The following is a 19,013-nucleotide window of genomic DNA, read 5'->3' as shown; positions in this document are numbered from 1 at the left end:
CTTGGACAGAATGATAGAAGAACATTGTATTATTTTCATATATAGTTATATTAATATTCGTTATATCAAGTTATATCATCACGATTTATTCAAGAGTGTAAAAGTTGTGATACATCTCTTATTCTTTCTCTCTTTCTTTACACCATTTTTTTTTTGAGTTTCTGCTTTGCTTGCACCCGATATGTACAAAGCTTGCCACTGAATCAATCGCTTAATTATTTTACTTCGTTGGATCCAATAACGAACTTATTCCGCATTGGTTAGACACTAATTATAGAAACGCTTACTTGAAATCTGGATCAAACGTTAACTTAATCAAGATTGATGATTTTAATCGCAGATCTCAAGCTCAAATACTCGAATGATAAAACCGTTTTAATTTATAAGTTAATTTTTATAAATGGAACATTTATCAATTAAGATATTTAATTCTATCCATCATAAAAGAATTATATTAACCGTAAACTATATTTTAATAATTAAATTATCATCTAATTGAAAGTATAAATAATTGTAAATATAAACTGCGAACGTAATATCTCTGCGTTTAAGATCTTAGCACGTACATTTCTCTATTATATATAATTATGTAAATAACTCTACTATTATCCTAACGCATATTCCTAATCCTTCGAATTTCTCTCTTGTACAAGGTATAAATAAACTACAAAGAGCATAAAGTTGCAGTATGTATAGAATGTAATTTTTCCTTCAATTAATTAACGAGGTAATTTAATTATTCTATTATTATAAAATAATTTATTCATTACAATATATTAAAAGTAATAATTGAATATATTTTAACATGCAATATAATCGATTTGTGAATGATTTGTTACTTATTCGAGCGGCTCTTTGTGTCAAATTTTACTGTAAAAACGCGCAAATATTATTTTTGTACGCATCGAATATGCATGGAAACAACTTTCCGCAACGTTTGATACTAAATACCAGAATCGGCTGACAAACGACCTCATAATGGCGGATTATTATATACATTTATGGGGAGCTAATAATCGTGTATCCTCCCACAAAAGTGTAGTCGATCCCCACGCGGAGGAAAGCTATACTTATGGTCACGACATATTTTCCGCGTCGCGTGCACGCGACATCGTAATCCGCATTAAAACCAATACAGCGGGCGATTTTTCACGAGCATTTTATCCAACTCGATATAGAAGACGATTCATGCTTCATAAACATGATCCAAAAATATAATTTTCCATGCTTCCTCATCCATATCAACCGTAACTGCCAACTGATATTCTCGTTACCCCCCAGAAGTAGCTTTTCGCTTTCGTGATGTGATAATACCAGCCAAAGCTATTAATTAAAAAATATCTGGAAGTAAAAACGAAAACCGCACGTCATTATCGTATGGGGAGCCTTTTGCTCCGAAAAAGTATAAAAGTGTGCGCGTGGCTTTCAGCTTTAATCATATACATATACTATATATATATATATATACATACATACATATATATATACATATATACATATATATTGTATATATACATATATATGCACTAGGGTCACTGTATGTGTAAAAATGTGTGTGTTCTTTGCGCATATGTTCGCTGAACAAAACAAAATACAGAGCGGGAATGCACGCCTAACCAGTTCAAATGCGCCACCGGGAACAAGTGCATCGAGGATGTCTACAGGTGCGACGGCCATCCGGATTGTCCAGATCACAGCGACGAGGACTGCGCTCCATCCGCTAACGACACTACACACACCACTTCGCCTACCACCAGTACGCTCCTTTTTCAGTGTGTCCGTCGCTTCATTCATGATACATTCACGCAACATCCTCGTCTAGACTGTCCCGCTAACGCAGAATACGGCTGAATCAGCTGCTTTGACGCATTCAATCTCTGTATTTATCATAAATGATCGAACTTCTTCGCGCCATGGATGCTTTTGTGTTGACTAATCACAGTTAAAATCGTATCGCGTCTATATTTTTAGAAATATATGAATCACTGATAATTTTCTATTCGTAACTCTATTAAGCGCGCGACGTTTCTTTTAAATGCAACTACTTATACATTTCTATAGAAAAAATATCGTCGAGCCGGTATTATAAGAAAATTTCCTGCCTTTGCTCAATGTCCGTAACGTTTGGTTTCGGCCGGATCCTCTTAAGGAACTCTTATTTACGTAGGACAAGTGGATCTACCTGCTCGCGCGCGGTTACACCCTAGACGATGGTTGCATTTCATTGTACATTTCTCACGATCAATCGTTTTACGACCGTGGTCGAGAAAGCGATTCTCCGTCTTGTCTCCGCTTCTCCAGAGAGAACCAACGGGCATTGTTATATTTGTCACCGTATCGGACTAGAAAAATTTATACGCGTATGAAACGGGGCACTAAACTTTATCGAGACAACTTATTGAAGATGGAAAGGCTCCCTCTTTTTTTATTCGGCGAATCGTGCTCTCGACGACGGCACCACTTTTATCGATATCACCCCGAGTGCGAAGGGATCGGGAGACACACCGGAAACGCATTACCCCGCGAATCCCCGCGTACGGAAGATTCACGGCGGTCGTCGATGGTATGTTCTCGCCCGTTTGCGCCGCAAATCGTCGCATATACATTTATATAAGTAGCTGCATTGCGCATGAACTTGTACGCTCAGATGCAATGATAGTATTTGACGGGAATGTCTTTAATCGTGCCTCTGAATTTTTTCTCCCTGCGAACTCTTTATTATTTTTACGGCAATTATTGATTCTCCCTTTTTTCACCTTCTAATCGTCGAAAAGATAATAAAGAAGTAAGAATGGAAAATTTGGAGAATTTGATGAGGATATTTTCACTTGGCATTTCTTTTGCAACACTTTGCCACATTTGTGCGATTTTGCTTGCAAGTTTGGTATCCTCTTCTTTCTGAGTCCTTGTTGCATTCTCAACTGCATTACAGTTGCATTTATATATGAGAGAAAGTGGGCGCCTTATATCTTGTCTTTATACCCTTAAACTTCATCATTGGATGATACTCCCCTTTCCTCCTGTCACTTCTCCCTTGAATGTGCCTGTGTATACGCTCAGACTCGTCCGATCCACGCTGGACACCGACACGCAGGAGGGAATGCGATCTAAGGACGGAAATGCGTTGCGATGACGGCGGTTGCGTTCTCCTACGGCATAAATGCGACAATGTCTTCGATTGCCTCGATGGCAGTGATGAGCGGGGCTGTGGTAAGGGCTTTACCTCTCACAGCCCATCTTTCTTTTCCTTTCTTCGCATACTTATATATTATAACGATGACAAACGTTTCCTGTGTGATATCTTTTCTCCATATACTTATATTAACGATGACAAACGTTTTTCTTTCTCTCTCCCTCTGATCTGATAAGTCTATATATAAATTATCATTTGCTTACTGCATATATGTCAAATTCATTTAAATATGCGAGAATTTTTTTAATAATATGGTTATTGACAAAGGAATTTGAACAAGTTGGATACACATCATTTTTTTCTTATCAAAGATAAGGAAACGCTTTCTTCTTCTATTTCGTTAATTTATTTGTCATTATTTTTAAAATTATTAAATTAGAGAGAGTGTGTGAAAATTTGTTTATTAAAATTTTGTGTGTGAAAATATAATAAGGTAATTAAGATCTTTATATTTACATATCGATAACGTTTGTCATCTTCAACTGAATTTAAAAGTTCATTGTAATATTTTTTCCAAATATTCAATGGTGCCATTATATTAAAATTAATTAATTAATAAGTGTAATTTTTACATATCAAAGATTTATATACATCGAATCATTTCTAAATATATCTTTTAATTTTTTTATTGTATTTAAATTTATTTTATTTATATATTTTTTGTATATTAAAATTTTGATCAATCTTAACAAGATATATGTTAACGTGACAAGCGATTATAATGATGCCATTGATGATTCCCCATTATTCCCTGATCCCTAACGCTTTTTGCGGGAGCTTTCGACGTGTCTGTGTTGTAAAGGGCTATGTACACCTGCCGAATGGAAGTGCGCCAGTGGCGAATGCTTGCCAGAAAATCAAAGGTGCGATGGAATAACGCAGTGCAGCGACGGATCCGATGAGGATCGATGTGGTAATTATATGATAGCTTTTGCCCGCAATTATCATAAAAAATGGCCTTCTCATTGCTCCAGCTCGTTATATGCGATCGCACGCAATGCAAATTTTACAGATCTCCTCATAAACAAAAATATTACGAGCCTTATTTATTCATAATTTAATTCTCGAATGTGATTATGTATTTCGATTAGAATAATTATTTATCAGATGTAACACATTATTTATATAGCATGTCTGGAATTTTTTTTTTTTTGTTAAAGTCATTATCTCTCTCTCTCTCTCTCTTTAATAGCGCATATTCTTCTGTCATTTTTGATTAATGCTTGTAAATTAACAATAATTTATTTTTTTATTTTTGTGTATAAATTAATTGTTTTTGTTTGTATAATTATAATATCGGATACAATAATAGTAAATCATTATTCTCATTCTAATCTCTATATCTTTCAATGATTCCTCTTTATAAGTCAAAAATGCATTTTGGAATCCTTAAATCCTGAATCGAGACTACAATACTCTCTGCATGAGACTGCCCAATTGATGTCGCATTTATTTGCGAACAAAAAGAATCCTTGCATATAATGCATAATCAGCGCGATATCGCATGTTGCATTTTGTCTATGTTATAAATAACGCACGTATTTTTGAGAATATGATCGATAAAAATTTTCGCGCATGCTGAAACTACCGTAAGCAGATCACGATAACATTAATTGAGCGATGCAAAAAGGGTAAATATCACGACGGATTCATAAAAATTAATAGTTTTACTATATACTTTTCCCCTTAGAAAATTATTAAAGGAGAATGACTATTATGTATAATAGTATTAAGTAAAGTGCAATAATATACTACTAACAAAAGGATAAGTAGCATTTGTATGAAAAAAATTCATATTTGTATAATCCGCGACAACGTTCATTATTATATTTGTTTAACACTTAAATAATTATAAATTGTAGTATCCACGATGTGTCATATATATTTGTTTTATTGTTTTAAATCGGGGATATTATTGAAAAGAAATCTTTTTAAAAAAATCAATTATTCAAGCAAAATCATATTTAAATTTATATGCAAAACGTTTTTTGCAAGAAAATAATGACAGACTTACTTCTTCGCATATAAACTATGGCGATTATTCAAGTGTTAATAAAAAATGATTATCATGCACGGTGCGAGCACGTTTCTCTTACATATTATTTGATTATCTCGAATGAATTATCTTGCGAGACAACGCGGTGGTAAGGCCATTTTTTTTCTTTCTCTCCCTTCCTCGTGTGCGTAGCATGCACGACAATACTCGACATGGAACTTGGTAATTATTGTAGTAACCGAATGTCGGGCTGGATGGTTTCGATGCAACGATGGATTGTGCCTCGACAATAAGAGACGTTGCGATGGTCGGCCGCATTGCTCGGACGGCTCCGACGAAATCGATTGCCCTCGTAATGGTTACAATTTGGCTTTATTTCATGTATGCCGAGGATGATATAGACCTAAGCCGAACACTCTTGGAACGAAATCGACATAATACTGTAGTTCCGACAAAGTACCGCTTCATAGCTACTTTAGACGCCGTCTGAATAGTCTAGCGGTATCTCTTTAATAGTATTGCATTGAGCAAGAGAGAATTAGAGCAAATTATTAATATTTTAGAATTATAGAATTTCTTTTCTGTTCTCTGTTTGATTTCTTCGGAAATTTTGGTTTTCTTTTGTAACTTAGGTCTGTGTCCTTCTTAGCGCATTATTTATTAGTAATTAGGAATCGCACGAAGAAAGCTTATCGATAATTTATTTCGTGGATTTTAATAATGATTGCACGCATAATCTTGTAATTATAATTAAAATTACACATTAATTGATTAATAAAAATTAAGATAATTTTTCTCCGTGCGATGTTTATCCTATTTTTAATCTCTACGTAATACTACTTTCTTCCCCTTATTACCTCTTTCTATCAGCATTTTCATCTCTCTCGTAGGTTATTATATAATACTTCCTGCAATATATAGCATTCTTGTTATGGGCATATGATACTTATTCTTAGCGACTTAACAGTAAATAAATGTAACTATTTGCTAATTTATTTGCTCATGAAACAGTCTTACGTTACTTTATCGTACGTTATAAAAAAAATATATGTTTGCATTTTCCAAGACTTGAAATGAATACAGGACTAAGTGTTACGGCTATCACAATTTCCTTTTTATTTATCTTGTCCTGAACTTATTTTTTGGTCTTACATCTTTACTTTTAATTTTCCTCATCAATACTTAATTAACTTTCTTTCATCAAGATTGGCTGCTCTGCCCCTGCGTATATTATTAAACGATAAAAACTATAAAATCTCTAAAGAGAAGTTTATATGCTTCATCTTTTGCATCGTTTTGCCTTGCGCATTTTCGCAAAATGTGCTTGCACTACCAGCAAGACGCAGCGAAAAATGCAGCGTATAAAGCACGCTCGAGATCTAATCATGCACTTGGTCGATTTTTCAAATAAGACCGCGATCACGAGCGACTTCTCTGAATGATCTATGCGAGATGTCGATCGTGAAGGACGTTTATAAATGTCTGTTCGTTACACGCAAAATCAACCGTCTACGACGGCAACTGCAACGGGTGACGACGACGAGGCCGCCTCGCGAATGACTTCTCGCGCGCTCGTCGGTGTTCCAAGTCGGCAATTAAGAGACTGTGTAACTAATATGGGTGCGGGGGCGCGTATACACGTACGCGAAAGCTGTTAATCCCATTTCGCCAGGCAAGTTTTAGCCGGACGTTGACTGGCCATTAACTCGAACACCGACGTGTCGCGGCACCACTTATTGTAGTCGGAGAACGACTCTGTGAAAGATGGATGAATTGAAATCAATTGAAGGAAAACTTTATCCGAAACACTCGATAGCCAATCTATTTTCGTCAAATTCAAAGATTGCTTTTGGAACTTTCAGATTTCTGCTAATCTTCTCTGTGTTGGTATACTAACTTGAATATAACGATAAAAAAAATGGAATATATTAGAATTATCAAAATAAATTTCCGCTCATTCTTCTTAATTCATCTTCTTTCACATATGTGATAAACAATTTCTCTTTCTATGTTTTAGCATCATATACGTATCTTTTCATATTTTAGCGTTTGGACACAATAAAATATAATAATAAAATGAGATACAATAAATTAATAATTAAGAAGCTATTAATTGGGTTTTATCGTTTCTTGTATTTTTTTATTTATATTTTATTTTTATATTTTATTGTGTCTTGATCCTTATAGCTGTTTGTGCCTTGATCTTGAATATTGATTACTAACCATAATTGCGCATATGACGTACATCTTGATTACCCGCTCGGACTTCTTGACATGCATTTTGCATCGATTATGGATGGGATCGAATTAATTCTATCTATTCTTCATTTCTCTCTGTCTTTCTACTTGTCTATCTGTATGCCTATTTATTATCTATTATCCCCCTATTTTCAGCACAGGTTGCCTAACCATTGAATTGCGCATCCGTCCGTATATATACATATCTATATTCGTATATATATGTATATATACGTTTCTCTCTCTGATACCCTTTTACCTCCGGTTATTTACGTCTCTGCAATTTTCCACGCCGCGCGTTGACGCGTGCACAAACCGCGCTCTGTTGTTGCCTACACCGCGTAGCTCGCGACTGACGTAACGCGAACTTTTGTAAATGTCACGTTTCGCACGATGGTCCTCTCCGCGTTTGAGAAACTAAGTTTAACCTGTTTAATAAAAAAAAAAAAAAAAAGAAAACAGAGCAACGTTCACGTATATAAACAGTAGTTAAAACAAAACTAATTTAATAAAAGAAGCGACATTTGTACGAGTTTACAACAGTTTTTCAGATTATGATTCAGCGCGGTGTGTAGCCTTGAAAAAAAAAATGTTTAAATTAGAATATGAGAGCACGCACGACTCTGTGAATATTTTCTCTCTTTTTTCTCGGTTTAGTCTATTTAATCAATTAAGGTGAGTGCGTGCAGCACGCGGCATCGCGCGCTCCGTCTCCATGTTTTCTCGAGATATACGATACACGGCAATGTGCACAATACTTATTTGACATGCCGCACCGGCGCACTTTTATCGCCCTCCGCTCATCGCAGGAGGAAGCACCTCTCGCGGGACACCTTATCGATCGATAATTATCGAAGGCACTTGGTCAGCCTCGCGCATCTAATTTCTTCGTAAGCGAGGGTGGAGGGTTGCGCGTAATACATCGATTGGCGTTCACAATTTTGTTCCGGCTGACTCATACGAGGGTATTCTTCATGACCTCGTTCGTCGACCTGGCTAGAAACGCCAAGAATGTCCATCACTTGTAGAGCAATTGTTATTGTAGACAAACGTGCACATTGCCACTTTGTACCGTTTAAACGTACAAGGGATCGTTTGTGCCTCTTTCGCCCCTATTTGCAATTCAACGGAGTTGATTGATTTTTGCAGAATGCCCCGACGGTCAATTACCCTGTGACAACGGCGTCTGTATCAATAAGAACTTCTTCTGCGACCACAGTATCGACTGCCATGACGCTAGTGACGAACGAGATTGCCGTAAGGATATCTTTAGATAGACACATTTCCTCCATATTACTTTAAAGTTGCAACATTCGATTATCCATTCAATATTACGCGTGAAATCCTATATCTCCTTTATTCTGTCACGCAGAATATTTTTCAATTTCTATAAAGTGCACAAGTGCATTCTATAACTCGAGCAATTAAATGAGATTTCTTCTTTTGAAGGGATATTTATAGAACTCCTTCCTTTCGTTCTGCGAATTTTTATTCAAGCAACGAATAAACAACTTTGATATAAAACGGCGTGTTGTTCCATTTTGTAGCGGATAGAGAAGAGACCGGCAGTTCTGGCCGAGAATGTCATCCTGACAGCTTTACCTGCAACGATGGCAGCTGCATACCTCGTACAGCGCTATGCGACGGCCGCGCGGATTGTCCGCATGACGAGGATGAGATCAACTGTCGTCAAGGTAAGCCAGTCTCTGAAATCGCACCACTCGGAATCGCCATATCCCTACGCTATACTCTTTCATTTAAAAAACTGCGTTAATTTAGGCCGAAAGTGATCGTCTTTAATAAAGTATTCAGAGGATGGATAGAAGGGATACACTCACTCTCGTTGGTTAATTCAGGTTTATCGATATGAACATTGTCAGCTTTCAAGACGTATTCATAGCCAAGATTCAAGACGACGTACGTACGGTTGGAGAAGGCAACCTTATTTTTCAACTTGCCCTTACGTCACTACCACGTTTATAGTGTTGAACGAATATTTTCTTGGACGAAGTTTGAAATTTAATCCTGCCTCGGCTATACTTCATGCAACGGACAAGTTATTCTTACATCACTAAGCTCCGCGCGTAAGCACAGCCACTAGACTTGCTTTCCAAATCGTCAGTGTAAATAAATCATGTTTCTAAAACGGGTTTGATACTTGATTTAAGGCGATACACACAAGACAGCTGCGAGCTTCGTGTGTCAAGACTATCTTTACGTTTAAGCTCATTTTATTAAGTCCCGATTATGCGTACGTCGTCTCCAGAGAGACGAAGCCTTTTTCAAGATTATCGAGCTTGGCGTATATCGTTGCAATCGCGCGGGTATCACCGATGACATGTTCACGTGAACACGGCAGCTCAGATTGAGTTACTTCTAGGTGTAGATGCCTCGGATAGAGCCTCCTCGGGGAGGCGTCCGGAGACGGGGGTGATAGCCGGTGCGAACCCGGATAACGAGACTTACAGCCCAGACACAAATGCAAATACTGATGTGCCGCCGACAAATTTGAGCACGCCGAGGAGTTGTGCTCCGGATGATTTTGTTTGCGCCGACGGCACTTGCATCCCCGAAACTCACCACTGCGACCATTTCTACGATTGCCGCGACTTTACCGACGAGCAATACTGCTTCGGTTAGATTATTTGTAGATCTTGAAAATCTGGTGATAGATCTGCTTTGCTTGATAAAGTCTCACACGATTCTTATCTTAATATTTCATTGATGAATTTCACAGTTATAAGGGAAAAAATTATTGCAGTACGTCGATATGTCAAAATTTAAATAATTATTTTCTCGCGTATGAATCCGGTTTATGAATTTATATTAACTCTGTCATTGTCTAAATAATGTAAAAATACAATATTTTATATGGATATTTTTTTTATTTTGGTATTATGTATCATTTATTATATTCTTCAGCGTTTTTGTCACATTATTTCGTCAGACAATAATTTTCAATCTTTAATGAGCATGTTGAAAGTTTTATACATCGATCAAACATTGAATAGTTTTCCATGATACTCCTTTCTGTGATATTCTTTTTAGAAATTTTATCTTGTCCTTTCGAGTATATTAAAGTTTGCTCTTTTATCCGCGAGATATTCTGAATATATTCTAAAATTCCTTCGAAAGAGGCACCAGATTTTCTTGAATCTAATATTCTTTTCCGCTAAATCTGTGTTAGCAGCTGAATAGAAGATGTGTAGGTTGTTGGAGTAGAGATTTGATTATATTTATAAAATTTACAATCAAACATCGCAGTCTTATATTATCCTTATAAACAATAGTGCATCTCTGCCTGGCGTAAAATTTAGATCGTTTCTTTTTCTCGTAGGTAGAGAGTTTGATATAAATCCTATTATAGCATGCATAGTGTGAGGAAAGTACATTTTCGTCTGTGCAATCTTCCTGTGCAAGAGAAAGTTTGTATTACATCTTGGATGGAAAGTTACTTTAGAAAATTAATATTTAACAATACCATTTTATTAATAGCGTCTATATGAATGCAGTGGATTAAAAAATCATAAATGTCTTTCCTCTTGAGTCCATGTTATATTGAATGATGAATTATATATAAGTGTTTGTAGATTGATAATCAGTGCACACGGTAAACGGAGAAATGCATTACAAAAAGCGAAAATGCATGAAGATACGTTGTACTTTAATTTATGAATTTACTGTGTGAATTGATTCTTAATATATTATTTAAATTTTAGATCAGAGCTGTTTAATATTTTAGACAAATATGAGCAAGGAATGAACAAAAAAGCACTTAATTAAACACCTCTATTCTAAACTCTACGTTTAACAATTTTTTCTAGGTAATCATTATCTCCATCGTATTTATATATTTCGACGTTAGATCATTGTTTAGATTGTAATGACGGACATATGATGGCTCCATGACTGACATTTTACATGTATATCTGTGTTTCTCATCTATATCGTTTTCTTTTTTTTTACGGATAAACGATTTGTGATTGTCTCATCGATGTACAATGCAAGCCTCTTATTTTAGGATGCACGCGGGACCAGTTCCAGTGCGCTAACGGAGATTGCATCCCCGCTAATCAGAGATGCAACGGATACATCGAGTGTGCTGATGGTTCCGACGAGCCAGAGGAATGCGGTGAGTATGTAATCAGTAACACGTAATTAATCAGTGTAATGAGAAAAAAGAAATCCTGCGCACATTGCTAAACTGGACGTAGATATGTGCAATGTTCAACGTAACTTCGATGTAATTTATAAATGTAGAATTTTTGAGGCGGCAAAGCTCGATATTCCATATGCAATCCCCTACTCGTCTTATATCTTTATTTCTTTATTTATTTATATTGTGTAGAGCAACCAGAGAAACCAGAACCAGGTCAATGCGTAGAGAATCAATTTATGTGTATTTCGGACAGAAGATGCGTTCCACAATCTTCCGTTTGTAACGGAATTCCAGAATGCAGAGATGGATCCGACGAGCATAACTGCGGTAAGTCAACAATATATTTAATTTAGCAAATCCCTAAATTAAATAGCCGTGGCATAAAATCGTATATTATATCGTATAACAAATAATAGTGCGACCAGATAAAAAAAAAATCGATAGATCCGCGAATATTTTGAGTTCTCATACATGAATTGATATACAAAAATTAATAATGGACCAAGTCGGAGCGATTTCTTCTGATTTATCCGCAACTACAGTCAAGATATTCTATGTAATCTTGCGAAGACGCAGAATAATGATACACATTTAACGACGAAACTAAAGATCAAGGAGCGGAATGCTCGGATGAGGAATGGCAGTGCAAGAGCGGTGATTGTATACCTCGACATCGACATTGCGATCGCCGAATCGATTGTCCGTACGACGATAGCGACGAGTTGGGCTGTCACTATAGGTCGATGCAAAGAAATCACAATATATGCAGCACGCACGAATGGACGTGCAATGATGGTCATTGCATCCCGCTGCATCAGCGGTGCGACAAAAGGCTCGACTGTCCTAGAGATATGTCCGATGAAATGGACTGCAGTTATGATAATTGTGAGTTAGTTTTCCCCGGTAGTTAGTTCTCAGATGCGAAAACCCGCCTTCGTAAAAGGGGATCATACGGTCGGCTGATAACACGCCATCGCCAATCAATAATATCTTGTAAATATCTGTGACACTGTAATGTAATATTTGCTGTAACATAATATTGTAATGTTTTATACACAAATACTATATTAAAAGCTTTGTTATCGTATTCGCAGTAAAGAGAATACGAATAATAAATCTGTTATACATCGTTTAAATTACAATTAAATTACAGTTTCACTTTTATCCGATAATACACACATTTTTAATCCAATAATAATAAGTGTTTATTTTATGATAAAAGTAATAAAAGGTAAACTAAAAGCATTATCTTTGTAAGTTTTAAGGCTTTTGTAACAATATTCAGTAATTCGTAGTATACACGTTGTATTATCTCACTGTATCATATTTCTAAAAAAATTAATGCCTAAATTAAAATAGAATTACATTTTCTTGTGGACGAAAAATGTAGAAGGTGTTGAATAGAAATGTCGAATTAACAAAGTTGATAACGCAATTAGTCTAGATTTTATATGTAGAATTATTAATTATTAATCACGATTATTTTACGATTACACAATAAATACACATACTCATACACATTATAAAGCTATTGTTTTTGTTTATATGCAGATACCGATGTAACATCAGATCTTAGGCTGAAGACATATCCCAGTGAACAAGTGATTAAAGAGAGTAAGTATTATTTTTCTTGTTTATAAACATACATAGAATGTTTATTTAAATTCTGTTTGTGTATTTGTTGCAATTTTAACTTTTATGTAGTCATTATTCTGTAATTATTTCAAAATAACCGAAAAAATCTTGAATATTTAGAAAAATTGATACATAAGAATAATAAGCAACAAGCGCCGCGTTGCCGATAAGTTTCGTATTTGAAAAGAAATTAATTAATACATATGTTTGTTATTTTTTCTTGCCTTGGCCAGACCCGGCGAAGCAAGGTAAGATTTTTCAAAAGATATAAGCTGCACAAATCATGTTTATAATGCTGTGGGCTAAGAAATAATATTCATAAATCATAAAATATGCGAAATTGGTAATACGATGCGTATTTTGATTATGGTATACATATAAGCAGCTACATGTATATAAGAATGTATCTTCGCTTATCGATTTTATTCTTATTCTGTTATGAATGCTTCGCCAAATAAGCAAAACAGAATATATTTGCTGCAATTTGAATTAATTGTTTAAAAGGTTTACTTTTGATAATATGTGTGACTATTTTAACGTGATACTACTATAATTAATTATAATTGTTTCGCACATTTCACAGATATATTTCAATTATAAAACTACAAGATATATAGGTTTATTTATAAGGTGTAACTTTGAATGCAATTAAATCTGTAACGAAGACTTTCATAATTTATCATTGTTTAAAGAAGCATGCATGCAGATATTGATTATGCATGATATAACTAATGTTATTTAAAATTCAAACTAAAAACTTTAAAATTTAAACTATTATTTATAAAAAACTTTTTTATTATTATCAGATATTTAATAATTCTAATTGTTACATATACATGCATTTTATTTAAACAAGCTCTTTCAATACTAATTATGCCGGATGTCTTGCAATATTTTCGCTATTTATATACATAATCTACAAGCATCGAATAACATGATTAAGAAAAAAAGATCAAAATATTGCACGGAATACACTAACACATCAATGTCATCTGAATTTGAGACACGGGGAAATTCACTTGCTTATTGACGGGATGTTTGATGTCTATCTCATGGACATTAATAAAATCCATAATCATCAAGGGTGCAATCTCTCGAAACAAAACGGAATTTATATCACGCAAAACCAATCGTTCCAATCAGGTCGCGAAGTCGTATTTCAATGCCGTGACGAGGGTCTCCTACGTGCCAGAGTACGTTGGATTCGCGGCAATGGTCTTCCTCTGCCGCCTGGCAGCCGAGACATCAACGGTCGCCTAGAAATACCCAACATCCAGCTCGAGCACGCCGGAACTTATATTTGCGAAGCCATGGGTTATCCACCGTCTACTCCGGGCCGTCAAGTGAACGTCATTCTCACCGTCGAGAAGTGTACGTTCTTCTTCTTCTTATCTTTCTTGATTTACGATCGAAATATAAGTTATTTATAATGAAAGAAAACTGTAAATTGTTAATGAATTCGAGGTTATTTTAATTGATCGAAGATTTATCAAATAATTAAATCGATCGATCCCATACAGTTGAACAACCGGCCACCAGACCACCACAAGTGTGTCAGTATGATCAAGCCACCTGCAGCAATGGAGACTGTATTCCCAAATCATACGTTTGCGACGGCAAATTTGATTGCACCGATGGATCTGACGAGATGCGATGCAGTGAGTACTTTCCAGAGCGACACTTGATCGTATCGGCCATTCATATTTTATGATACGAATTTCACGCGAACGTCAAACCGTCCGTTTTCGACAGGTCCACACGGCTGCGAGCCCAACGAATTCCGTTGCAATAATAAACAGTGCGTCAGCAAGTTGTGGCGTTGTGACGGCGACAAGGATTGCGCAGACGGTAGCGATGAGGAAAACTGCGCGCCGTCTCCCCCGGGATCCCCATGCCGTTACAACGAGTTTCCTTGCAATAGCAACAAACAGTGTATCCCGAAGAGCTATCACTGCGACATGGAGCGCGACTGCTTGGACGGCAGCGACGAAGTTGGATGCTGTCAGTATCGATGAGTATTTCGTAGGACACAAGACATCAATATTTCATCGCCGGACTTTATATCAAATAAACTTAACGATCAATAGCAGCTAACTTTGACGAAACAATGAGTATTTTAAAATTAATCATTCTTCTACAAATCTTTGATATATTTTTATCTTGTGTCTTTTATTTCATCGTGTCGCTAAAAATTATTTGACGAACTACCATTTTTATCAATCATTGTAACGTTACAGTGTCTATGACCGATCCGTTCTTATGTACAGCTCCCGTTTACATCGTGAAACCACCACCGCCGATGGTTGTTCTCGAGCCGGGCGAAATGTTACTTCTCACTTGCACCGCGATCGGCGTCCCGATACCGGAAATCAACTGGCGACTCAACTGGGGACACATCCCCGCGAAATGTACGACCGTGTCCACTAATGGAACGGGTACACTGACATGTCCGGACATACAAATCCAGGATCAGGGCGCGTATTCGTGCGAGGCGTTGAATGTCGGCGGTTTCGTTTTTGCCGTGCCGGATGCTATCCTCGTCGTGAAGGAACCTCGCAATGTTTGTCCGAAGGGCAAGTTTAATTCCGAGGCGAAGGTCATCGACGAGTGTATCTCGTGCTTCTGCTTCGGCGTCGCCACCGAGTGTCGCAGCGCCGATCTTTTCACTTATCAGATTCCACCGCCGCTTGACCGCCACAAGATTGTGTCTGTCGAGACTGTTCCGACAATCAAAATCCACGGCGACATCAGCAACCAGATATCTCAGATCCGCCCGATCGGTCGAGATGGCGTTCAGCTGCTGGAGTCCTTCAGCAACGAACTGAACGTCTACAACGTTCCTTACTTTGCCCTGCCGGAGAACTATCACGGTAGTCAATTAAAATCCTACGGTGGCTACTTGAAGTATTCGATCCGTCACAGCGGTAACGGCACGCCGAACAATGCACCTACCGTCATCTTGAGCGGCAACAATTACATCCTGGTGCACAAAGGTAAAGAGCCGACGCCAGAATACGAAACCGAAGAATCCGTCAGATTCTTCTATGGTGACTGGTACAAGCAACAAGGAAGAAGCGAAGTCCCGGCCTCCAGGGAGGAGATCATGATGACGCTGGCAAACGTGGACAACATCCTTATAAAGTAGGTATTTTGTATCGCTGATTATTATTATTACGATTTTCTTCAATTCGTTTATATATTTCAGAGTGAAATACAACGACTCGCCGCAGTTGGACGTTCGTCTCACCAACATCGTGGTGGACACCGCCGATGCACGAAACACCGGTTTAGGATCTGCATCCTTCGTCGAGGAATGTCAATGTCCTACCGGTACATACTTCTTCAACGACCATTCGTACTTTCATTCATTTACTGTAAAATTTCATTCATTTTGCTCATTACTTTCTTCAAGGATATACCGGTCTATCTTGCGAGCACTGTGCGCCTGGTTATCTGAGGCGAGAGAGTGGACCGTGGCTTGGCCAGTGTTATAGAGACGAACCTCCGTGCCCTCCAGGATACTACGGCGACCCCTCAAGAAACATCCCTTGCCAGATTTGTCCTTGTCCGCTTACCAATCCATCAAACCAGTAAGATGCGAATCTACTAAATTTATACTATGTTACCGATTATCTCTTCGACTAGAACTCGCTTTCGTAATTCAAAAGAAGAGGTATTAAATAAATAAATAAAAAATCACGAAAAATAGGTTTGCTCGCACATGTCATCTTGGATCTGATGGGCAACCTACGTGCGATTGTCCCGCTGGCTACGTTGGACGCAGATGCGAACAATGTGCCGCCGGTTATCAAGGGAATCCCCTTATTCCTGGAGATATGTGCGTCCCGCTTCAACAATGCGATCCTAACGGCAGTCTTAGTCCTAACGCCGATCCACATACTGGAAAATGCCATTGCAAGGTACTACGTCGATAATTATCTTTTCATATGTGTAATATTATATAGAGTAGCCCAGAAATCGCGCATTTCTATATTTAACTATAACTATTTTTAACTATACGTCTTCTCTAATTACAAGAAAAAAAAACTTTTTATGGGTAAACTATTTCATCAACAAAATCTAAACAAAATTAATTGCGCTATTTTTCAAACATTTTGCGTAACGTTTTTATCGTTGTTCTTGCACCCATCTCGTGGATTTTTTTAACTTTGGAAATGTAAGTACATTATACAGTTCTTTTATATGCAGATATATATAAATCGATATTTAAAGTGAATGAACCCTTTACATTGCGGTCGAGAAGCACCGTCTATTCTCTGATGGTCTGACGTTTTCTCTTTCAGCAATATGCAACGGGTCTCACTTGCAATCAATGTAAGGCGAATACCTTTAATCTGGCCTCGACAAATCAATTTGGATGCATAGCTTGTTTCTGTATGGGTATTACAAACAGATGCGTCTCTTCTAATTGGTACAGGAATGAGGTACGATAAAGATATTGAAAACATTTTTCTAATAGGAAAAGTTGCATAAGCACGATTTCATGTTTCACACATTTTTTATGTAATATAAATTCGCGCAATTTGCACACAATATTTTTAGAAATATAAATTCCTTATAGAATTATAAAAGTGAGGATTTAATCCATTATTTACGCATTATAGATTCGTGTATCGTTCACCAATTCGATTCGAGACTTCTCTCTGATCGAATCCAAGAGCACCGATGCGCCAGCCATTGTAGAAGGAATTCACCTAAACACTATCAGCCGAGAAATAATCTACAGCGACTTCCCGAACCGTGGAAACAATGACGTTTACTATTGGCAATTACCCAGCATTTTCCTAGGGGATCAAATAACATCTTACGGCGGTAATCTCAAGTACACTGTCAGATACGTTCCTTCTCCGGGCGGTCAAAGTTCAAGAAATAACGCCGCGGACGTCGAACTTATCAGCGTGAGTGCTTATTCGCAAATTTTAATCCGCATATTCAAAGATGAAAATATAATGGGTAGTGATATATATGTGTATTATGTGTATATATACAGGCAAACGATATCAACTTGCTCTACTACTCTCGCGAGTCTCCCGAGCCAAACTCTCAGCAATCGTTCACCGTGCCGTTACTCGAGCAATATTGGCAACGCAATGATGGAACACAAGCGGATCGAGAGCATCTTCTAATGGCTTTGGCAAAATAAAATATAATTATCTATGCCGTATTAAAATTTTTAAGGCGCTATATAAAAATGTTCGAAAAATATACAGATAAATTTTCCGACATCTTAAAACGAAATTTGCAAAATTAATTAATGTTTAATTAAATTAAAATTGAAAGCAAAATTAATTGGAGAAACCTTAAAGAGTCTTGATTTATTAGGCAATATTGTATATATTTCAGGCTCTCCTTCGTATCTTTGGACACTGCCGAGAAGTACAACACGGGTAAAGCGCGCGCGGTCGAAGTTGAAGAATGTACTTGCCCTAGCGGCTATAGAGGACTTTCCTGCGAAGATTGCAACGTTGGTTATACAAGAGCCATCGAAGGTCTCTACTTGGGTATCTGCGAACCATGTAACTGCAATGGTCATTCAAATCAATGCGATCCTGAGATTGGCATTTGCGAGGTAATAAAAGCAAGTTTAATAAAGCGATCATTTTATATTTCAATAATATAATTAATTATTTTATTACCTCGGATCAATTATATTATTTTTTCAAAATGTATAAATGTATCTTTTAGTGTATCTTTTAGTATCTTTTATAAATGTATTAAATTATAAAGCTAAAGAGAGTAAATATAATTAAAATTATATCAGAATATATAGG

At 36.8% G+C, this 19,013-nt stretch overlaps 1 protein-coding gene across 1 annotated transcript in view; it reads left to right on the top strand.

Moving 5' to 3' along the window:
* Positions 1 to 19,013, top strand: part of LOC115242726 (basement membrane-specific heparan sulfate proteoglycan core protein-like) — a 154,754-nt gene that overhangs the window by 118,793 nt on the left and 16,948 nt on the right. The window contains 22 exon segments of the mRNA XM_029819240.1: positions 1,598 to 1,756; positions 3,061 to 3,210; positions 3,996 to 4,106; positions 5,425 to 5,547; positions 8,577 to 8,684; positions 8,975 to 9,121; positions 11,449 to 11,559; positions 11,776 to 11,913; positions 12,196 to 12,471; positions 13,138 to 13,200; positions 13,455 to 13,469; positions 14,365 to 14,592; positions 14,742 to 14,879; positions 14,974 to 15,222; positions 15,489 to 16,362; positions 16,427 to 16,551; positions 16,634 to 16,811; positions 16,931 to 17,141; positions 17,526 to 17,666; positions 17,847 to 18,140; positions 18,233 to 18,381; positions 18,586 to 18,811. Coding sequence (XP_029675100.1) covers positions 1,598 to 1,756; positions 3,061 to 3,210; positions 3,996 to 4,106; positions 5,425 to 5,547; positions 8,577 to 8,684; positions 8,975 to 9,121; positions 11,449 to 11,559; positions 11,776 to 11,913; positions 12,196 to 12,471; positions 13,138 to 13,200; positions 13,455 to 13,469; positions 14,365 to 14,592; positions 14,742 to 14,879; positions 14,974 to 15,222; positions 15,489 to 16,362; positions 16,427 to 16,551; positions 16,634 to 16,811; positions 16,931 to 17,141; positions 17,526 to 17,666; positions 17,847 to 18,140; positions 18,233 to 18,381; positions 18,586 to 18,811 — 4,214 coding nt within the window.

The sequence above is a fragment of the Formica exsecta genome, unplaced genomic scaffold (assembly GCF_003651465.1).
Source record: "Formica exsecta isolate Colony F162 unplaced genomic scaffold, ASM365146v1 scaffold62, whole genome shotgun sequence".
NCBI classification, from domain to species: domain Eukaryota; kingdom Metazoa; phylum Arthropoda; class Insecta; order Hymenoptera; family Formicidae; genus Formica; species Formica exsecta.
This window is presented reverse-complemented; position numbering and strand designations above follow the sequence as displayed.